Here is a 9,297-nt window from a genome sequence, read left to right as displayed (position 1 = left end):
TTCAGGAGAAACTTCTTTACCCAAACTGTGGAATGCGCTACCACAAGAAGTTGTTGAGGCAAATCGCATAAATGCATGTAACGGGAAGCTAGATAAGCACATGAGGGAGAAAGGAATAGAAGGGTGTCCTGATAGCGTTAGATGAAGTAGTAGGCTCGTGTGGAGCATAAACGCCGGCAAAGACCAGTTGGGCCAAATGGCCCGTTTCTGTGCTGTAGTTTTGATGTAACCCAACTGCACTCTCCTGTTCTCCTCTACTCCCTCCCACACTTGGTCTTGACTGCCCAAGTGGAATGCCACAGCAGCTTGACCAGTGCACCTTAAATTTCATAACAAGTCTCATATATGGCACCTCAAATGCTTTCTGAAAATTCATATATATAACCATTCGATTCCTTTTATCGAAACATTCTAGCTCTTCAAAATATTCAATTATTATGCACTATGTCAATAATTTTCTATCTTAACATTTTATTGAAGATGTAGGACTTTTGTTAACCTCCGGTCCTTAGGCACAATTCTTGCTTCCAGAAATTGTAGGGAGAGCAGGTGAGCACTGATAAAGTTTTGTTCTTTTTAGTAAATATTTTAGGTGTTTCAAGTGGTAGTTTAGATTTTGAAATTACAGTAACAAAACGATTCCAGATATTTGAGTAGCTATTACTGTAGTGTGGTTTATTTCACCGTTGGGCAAGTGCAGAGGATAAAAACCAGCAAATCTAGTCCCCCAGGGAGTCAGAAGTTTTGTGAAGCCGGTTAGCAACCCCGGGGTTAAAACGCAGGCCTTTTGGTTATTCTTTAAGAGTGAGATGCATCGAAACAGATCAACGAAAAAATGAGTCAGCGTTATTGTAAACGATACAAAGTGATCAGTAAGGAAACTGATTTTAAAAAAATCTTCAAACACAGATAAATTCCCAGTCTCCTCCCCACAGCCCAATTCTTTTTCCAATGAGCAGCGAGCACTGACGTAGAGGTGGGTTTGTTTTCATTCCCTGAAGATGGCGTCGATCATGGAAGGGCCGCTCAGCAAGTGGACGAACGTCATGAAAGGATGGCAGTACCGCTGGTTCGTGCTGGACTACAACGCCGGTTTACTCTCTTATTACACGGTGAGTGGAGCTGGAATGTGCCACAATTCTGTCTAACATTGACCTCAGGCTGGGCCCGGGCTTGGGCTGCGCGCTGTGTGAGGCTCTTTTCCCCCCTTTATGGCGGACTATATTTCCGAGCCGCACAAACTGGAGAGCGAGAAGAAAACGGGGCCAGCGAACGTGTGTGACGGCGGAATCCACCAATCGGATTCAAGACTCGTAACGTTGGCCTGCCAACTAAATAGCGATAACCAATCAACGTATGGCCAAGGGGGCGGGACTTTAGGTTAAAGGGTTAGGTTAGGTTATTCGGCGATATGGTAATGGAGTTGGCCTAACTAGGCGGTGGAGGCGGCTTTCTGAGGAAGTGGTAGGAGTTTCCTCCCGAGTGTGACATGTACTGTGCAGAAGTTTGGTAAATTCACATAATCTACCAGGAATTTGGGTCCCTTTATTCCTCTAAAGAGAACACGTACCGCAGTCCGAGAATGTAACCTGGCCTGCATTGCACATTTTGATATGCCTTGCTCGTTTATTAAACGGTCGCGGTATTCATCCTGAAATGTTTGCTAAACCTTGTTTTCTTTGTTTACGAACGCACAGCATGTCGATTGATATTCTGTTTGTTCTACCCCCCCCCCCCCAAACAAAACCAAAGTTTGATAAATGCTTGTTCATGAAGACATAATAGCGATATCTATTTTAGCGATAACCTCATTTGCAAAATTTCTGCACTGCTCAATGCGAGTCAGATTGAGGAAAAATACTCCCAACTAATGCTGCAAAATCCACACGTTCTGCAGTGTTAAGCAAAAGAAGAGATCATCTTTGTGGGACTCTGTAGAACTGCACTATTCTTGAATTTTATGTTTACTAAGGACCTGTGTAACACATAAACACGTTACAGGAACGTTAGGGGGCAAAAACTATGTTGTATTAGCCTTAATTAAAATTACTACTGTATGCCCCACTTTCATGATTGATTAGAAGTGGCAGGTCGATTTTTCTATTTTCTAGCTTTTACTCTTGATCTGGTGAGCACAAATGATCACTCTTCAGTTTCTCTTCTCTCCATGTGGAGAATTAAGCACTTAGTTTCTGTTGGATGCAGTTATATTAATGCGTGTGTGTGTGCACAATATAATCTATCTGTTATAGATTAAAAATGGTCAGTGGTCTCAAGATTTCGATGACACAGTGAATGTAATTTTACGTGATTAAATGAGAACAATGGAGCAGCACCTGAAGTTATGCGACAGCCCCAAAAAGCACCCCCAGACAATACTCTAAAGCAACCTGTGCAATGTGAATGTGATATCTGTTGAGTCAGAAGGAAAGTTGGAAAAAGAAACTCATCTGTCAGAGAATATTCCCAAATTTTGTAAAGGTGGCCTTGGCAGAAGAGAGGTAAGAAAAGCCAGAACAATAGTGACGTGTAATACAATCGTGTGGAAACGTGAATTAAAACAGATAACCCATTGGAGGCAGTGGAAATGCAGAAGCAGACGCTGATCAGCTTTCGAGCCAGAGACACTCTTCCGGATATCCGTGGTAGTAAGAAAAAGGCATAAAGTGGCACCTGAACTCAAAAGCCCAACAGTTAGCTAAAAATGTGAAACCCAACCCAAAGCACACCTGTAATCATGGCAGTTCTCTGATGAGCTAAACCCCAGCCCCCTGCGACAGACAGAGTGGTAATGTGGATAATCACGGTCATTAAGCTCCCATGCTCCTATATGGACATCTTGGAGAAGGGAATTCCCAACCCTTCATGCAGCAATAATTCCTGTATCTTAAAATATATTCAGACACATTACCTCCCCTCACCCATGAGCAGTAATTGCTGGTTCTGTAAGCAAACATGTATTCGCGGCACCAAAAAAACCCACTCAGCGGTAATTCTTGGATCTTGCATAAAGCACACATGCACCCCCAAAACCTCCTCCCCTGCACTAAATATTAATTCTTGCAAGTCACAGCAAACACACAGTAATCCTCCCTAGGAGAAGTTTTGGTATGGGAAGGGATACCCAAATGAAACACCTGAACGGAGTATAAATTCCGAGATCAGATGTCAACTCCCAATTTGATTTCACCACCCCACTGATGTGAGCAAGAAAATTCATGATCATAAAAGAGAGCTCAATATATAGAGGTGAACAAGTCTCTGAGCTTTGGTGGGGAGGGGGGGGGATACTTCAGAGTAAAAGCACTTCTCTTTTCACAACCTTAATGTATTTTTGTGTGAGGTGAACAGTAAAAATATGCTATGAGCATACATTTCAAATGTTCAGTCATTAAGCAGCTGCCATGAATGATATATTGGTGGAGAACAGTGACTTCACTATGTGATGGACCTAGGAGGTCACTAAAGATGGAACCGTATGACACGATAGAGATGAGTGTGCTGGCATGTGAGAAGAAATTTTGATGAGATATAATGACTGCATTGGGACAGCTAGAAGTGGAATCACAAGTGAGCCGTGCAATGAGAAGATGCAGTAACGGAGAAGGAGTGGCTAACAGTGTAGAAAGCAGCAGAGTGGTCAAGGAATCGTAGAATTGACAGTACAGAAGGACTATTTGGTGCATTATGGCTATGCCAGTGCCAGTTCCAGCTCTTAAACTGAAGTTGTCTATTCCCATTTCCTTGCTCTTTCAATGTACCTTTTAAAATTAATTTTCAAATATTTATCCAATGCTTTCTTAAATTATGGTGTAGTGAACATCCAGCTTTGTTCTTCCAGTGATCCCAGTTATTCATTTTTCTTAATTTTCATTCACTTTTATTAAAGTGAAAGCATCTTTAGTGTTTCTATGTAACTATAACCTCACATACCTGGTATCATTCTACCAAATCTTTACTGTACCATTTCCTTGGCTGTAATATTCTTCATATAATGAGATGCCCAGAACTACATACAATATTCCAGCTGTGGCCTAATCAACGTCTTGTACAAATTCAATATCACTTCCTGGCTTCTCTATTTAATGCCCCTCTTTAAAACCCTGAATCCTATTTGCCGTTTTATGGCCTTTTTTACCTGCACTTGCACCAGTAAAGATGCATGCATCTGCACCCTAGAACTTTCTGCTCCTCCACTTTGTGAAGACACTTGCCATTTAGGTTATTCTTTCTTTCACTTTTTTTTCCAAAGTGTACTACATCATGTCAGTCTATTGTTAGAGGAAGGGTTCTGATTTATAATTTACTCCTCAAATCAATAAGGGTCTGAACATTGAAAATCAGGTGTCATAGAATTATTCAGTGTGCAGTACATGCAATAGTACTTAAACATAAAAGGCAGTGCTTATAACAAAACCTGATTGGTTGGGGATTCAAACATGTTACAGTTCTGAGCTCAGTACCTTAAGCCTTTACAAATCCAAATACTCATTACAAACAGACAATTTTTATACATTTTTCTGATTCCCTCTGTGACAATCCACACTATTCTCCATTACATATTATATAAAAGTTAAAATCCAACTCCATATAAGGAGAATTTAATTGACATCACTTATGTTCTTTAGTTTACTTTACTTAACAAGGTCTTTTTTCTGTAGACTAGTACAACTCCCTTATTTTGTTGTTTTATCTTATCGATAGTTTCACTGTTGTTACATATAATTGCTATTCTATCAAGTGAAACTTTTAATTTTAATCTGCCTTTGATTCAGTTCCATTCCGTACCAGTCAATCTCCTGCCAGCTTCCCATCTTCCACCTTCCGTAAACTTCAGGTCATCCAAAGCTCTACTGCCTGTATCCTGACTCGCAGCAAGTTCCATTCACTCATCACCCCTGTGCTCACTGACCTACATTGACTCCCGGTCCAACAATGTCTCAAATTTAAACTTCTCATCCTTGTGTTCAAATTCTTCCATGGCCTCACTCCTCCCTATCTCTGTAACCTCCTCCAGCACTACAATCCTTTGAGAACTATGTTCCTCCAATTCTGGTCTCTTGTGCATCCCTGATTTCCTTCACCCCACCATTGCCAGCTGTGCCTTCAGCTGTCTAGGCCCTAAGCTTTGGAATTCCCTCACTAAACTTTTGCCTGTCTACTTTTCTGTTCTCCTTTAAGATGCTCCTTAATCCTACCTCTGACCAAGTTTTTGGTTATCTGTTGTTGGCCGGAGGTCACCAGTTACGGTTATTGGCTTAGTACAAAGAGGAGAAGAGTCAATTCTCTCTTAACTCTCAATTCGATTTATTCACGTCATTAGATCATATACATATAGCTTATATGCCTGGTTAGATATAGACATGCCGTTTGCACCAGGTTTTATACCCAAACTAGGATCTAAACGCACACCCACTAGGTTTCTCTGACACTCCGAGTGGTCACAGAATATAAAGGCTAATACCCGAAAAGAAGAGCTGATGCTGGCCAGGCATTCCGTTCTCTCTCTTTCGACATCGTCTCTACGTCCCTGACGTAGGTTCTTCCACTTCCGCGATGGTTGGTCTCCGGAGTCTTCGCTGGCGCCACGCCCGAGATTCTTCATTCTTATTCCAAATCTTATCTCTTCAAGCTGTGCTGTCTCTCTCCTGTTGGTTTAGGCTGGCTCGCCTAGTCTGTGTCTTCTCCTCATTGGCTCTGTCCCAAGGACTTAGGTAGCATTACCTCATTACACCTTTTCTAAATAAGGACTTGTGTCTTATCACATCTCCTTTGTCTCTCACGAAACTTAGCTAATTCAAACTGGTTCCAGCCAGCTCAGGCCAGCGACTGAACTCAGGTTACTTCAGTTCAAAAGTTGCTTTTGCCTGTGTGTCAGCAGTTCAGAAATAAACTCAGTAGTTTCTGCAGCCCCTGGCCAACACTGTCCTAATATCTCCTTATGTGGCTTGGTGTCAAATTTTGTCTGTGAAGTGCTGTTGGACTTATTACTATGTTAAAGGTGCTATATAAATGTAAGTTGTTGTTGAAACGGCCGAACTTCCCCTCTCCATCCTCAATGGCATCACCATCACCGAGTCCCCCCAACACCACATTGACCAGAAGCTTAACTGCACTAGCATTATCAACACCATGACTACAAGAGCAGAGTAGAGGATGGGTATCCTGCGACAATTGGCTGACCGCCTTACCTCTCAATGCCACAAGTTTCAAGTCAGGAGTGTGATGGTATACTCACCACTCGGGTGGGTGCAGCCATAACAACACTCAAGAAGCTCAACGCCATCTAGGGATAGTGCAATTATTTGGATTGGCATTACTGCCACTGAACATGATATCCACCTCTTCCACCACCAGTGCACTGTGGTTGCAGTATGTACTATCTACAGAAAGTGCTGCAGCAACTTGCCAGTCTTACTTCAACAGCACCTTCCAGCCCTGTAATCTCTACCACCAAGAAGGACAAGAGCAGCAATATCATGGGAACTGTAAACAATTTTACAACACCAAGTTATAGTCCAGCAATTTTATTTTAAATTCACAAGCTTTCGGAGGCTACCTCCTTCGTCAGGTGAACGATGTGAAAATGAAATCCTCGAGATGAAATCGCATTTATAATTCACAGAACAATGCTTGGTGAGTACAGACAGTTTTTTCAACTGCCCGTTGCCAAGGCAATCAGTGTGCAGACAGACAGGTGTTACCTGCCAGGTCTCACAGAATATACAAATCTATCTCTTTTTTTGTTTGTTTTTTTTTTGGTCTGCCTGAACAGGGAGACAGGATCCTTGAAAATCACAGCACTTCCAACAATGTAACAGCTCCTCAGTTAATGCACTGGAGTGTAAGCCTTGATTATGTGTTCATCATGGTGTGGGTCTCAACCTCACAACCTTCTAACCAGAAGGCAAGAGTGCTACCAAGCTGAGTCTACCATAAGAGTGATATTGTTGTCCACTGAATAAATTCATCCTTTTTCCCCCTCCCATGCTGAATTGTGAATCCCTCTTGTTTTTAAAAAAATATTTAATCCTTTTTTGCATTCAGTGCACCAGGTAGCAATTCAATTCATATATCATCTGTTCTCTGCAAGAAATAATTTCATTGGAATTCTTTGGCAGCTTATGTTTTCCACAAATTCCGATTCTATTTTCTTGCTCAATGCTTCCCTCTGCTTAGTGCAACCTCACAACAATGCAGCTGAGATAGAAAGCTTAATGGAGCGAGAGACTGCAATTTGCGTTTATATTGAAAGAAAAACTGTTCTTAAAACATCTGGCTCTGTTGTGACAGATGTTGAGATTAATTAGATTGGAAGAGGTACCAACATCAATGTGCTTTTTAATCCCATTTTTAACATAATTTCTGTTAATCACTTTATAATATTTCTATTTTATCTGAATTGAAATAAAAAGTCGTGTTTGATGTCTTTTTGGAGGGGGAAGATAGGTTGAAAATGTATGTATGAGGGTTGGAAAAGCATTTGATTGGCAAAAGGATGGGGTCAAAAATTGTGATTTCAGCAGTATTAGAAAGTGGCATTGTTAAGATTGACTGCCCACAGAAGGGTTATCTTTCTAGGTCATCAAAGTTATGCAGAGAAACTTGCTACCTCCAGAATACCTTTTTGAGACTTCCTTGTTTGGGCTTCAACAATGAGGCATTCAGATGAACAGATTTGTGATTTGGGGTGGGGTATTTCAAGAGTTTAACCAACCTGAGAAATTTTATGCACAATTTGTTTTCTTAGGTTGCACTTTTGCAATCATCAATAGTAATTTTATCTGTAGTGGTAAAAGTTTACTTTGGTGCTGGTTACTTATTCCTGGTTACTCATAAGCATGATTATGATGTTTTATCACCTCTCATATAATCAATTCTTTGGTTATACACCTTTTGAACTTTCTACATTGTTGCATTATAATTTGATGTATGTTGTAATGACTGATCAACGATCACCCTTAAATCTTTTAACTTATTGTTTAAAGCTTTACACATCAGTGTGTAGTTAAACGTTACGTTATTGGCTCAGATAACCATTGTCTTGTATTTGTCGACATCAAATGCTGTTTCAAAATTGTATCCAAAACCTATGCAATTCTGTATGAAACACCTTTTCATCAGATTTAAATATCCAGATTCTAATAATTCAAAAGCATAATCAATCAGACCTTTTCTGTTCATCATCTTTTCCCAATTTTTTCTTTTAGATTTCCCTACAGACACAGAAATGTAAGCATAATTTAAAAACAAAATCAAAAACCATATAAAATAAAAGTCACTGTCCTTTTAAAAGACCTTGGTTTTAACTCGCCTAGAATACTATGCCCAGTTTTTGTTCCCTCACATGGTGGATAATCTAGAGGCCCTGGAAAAGGTTCAGAGCAGGGTCACCAGATTGATACTGAGCTTAAAAGCCCTTAGATACCACAATTGGCTTAGAGAACTGGGTCTTTTTACTTCAGAAAAGTGTAGATTTTGGAGAGATTTGATTGAGGACTTTAAAATAATGAAGGGACTAGACTGTGTCCATGTGGATACATTATTTGAATTAGATTGGTTAGGGAAAAAGCAGGAGACATGTGTATAACTTACGTAAGCATAGAACTAGGTTAGATATCAGGAGGTATTTCTTTTTGCAGTGAGTCATCAACCTTTGGAACAAGTGTGCAACTTGTGCAGTGAGCGCAGATTTACTTCAAGCATTCAAAAGGAGCTGGATGAATTCCTGGCTGTGGCTGATATCACAGTTTGCAAAAAGTTGGTCGGGTATTGGGTAATGTGCCTTGTTGTCACTGCAGTCTCGTGGAACTGGTTTTTATCGCTTTTGGGGGTTGGCGGGAAATTTCCCAGATTTTTATTTCTGTTAATTGAGCTAGGGCTTTTTAATGTTTTTGTTTTACCTTTCCCAGCAGATTACATGGCTGCTATAGGGTGGGGATTGTTGGCGATCATGATGCTGAGTTGAACTATGACAGGTTTGATGGACCAACTCATCTTTTCCTGTCTGACATTTTTATCTGTTCCTTTTTTAAAAAAAAAAGTGTGAAAACTCTTCGACTGTTCCTGTACGTTTTTTGTATGCAACTAGTGAGAATACAACATAAATTTTGACCTAAGATTATATTTAATAGTTATATAAAGTACTGTTTGTTTACTTTCATATTGACCCTTCCACTGCTTCACTCATTTGGTTTCTCTGGCTAACCTTTTCCTTTGTATATTTTTGCTACTTTTCCCTCCCCCACTTCTTCACTGTTTTTCATTTCCTGTCACTGCCTTCTAATTAGATCATAG

General features: G+C 40.4%; 1 protein-coding gene across 3 annotated transcripts in view; it reads left to right on the top strand.

Annotated features, from left to right (window-relative positions):
- Positions 1 to 979: 979 nt before the first annotated feature.
- osbpl9 (oxysterol binding protein-like 9) overlaps positions 980 to 9,297 on the top strand; it is a 176,799-nt gene continuing 168,481 nt past the window's right edge. For 2 of the 3 annotated variants that reach the window (XM_067990224.1, XM_067990223.1), the window contains exon 1: positions 981 to 1,112. In XM_067990224.1, the coding sequence (XP_067846325.1) occupies positions 1,002 to 1,112 (111 nt within the window). In that variant the 5' untranslated portion in view covers positions 981 to 1,001. Of the gene's footprint in view, positions 1,113 to 9,297 lie in introns of all 3 variants that reach the window. The other variant, XM_067990225.1, reaches the window with a different exon arrangement.

This window comes from Heptranchias perlo, chromosome 9 (assembly GCF_035084215.1).
Source record: "Heptranchias perlo isolate sHepPer1 chromosome 9, sHepPer1.hap1, whole genome shotgun sequence".
NCBI classification, from domain to species: Eukaryota; Metazoa; Chordata; class Chondrichthyes; order Hexanchiformes; family Hexanchidae; genus Heptranchias; species Heptranchias perlo.
Note: the sequence above shows the minus strand (reverse complement) of the source record. Positions and strands in the feature narration are given on the sequence as shown.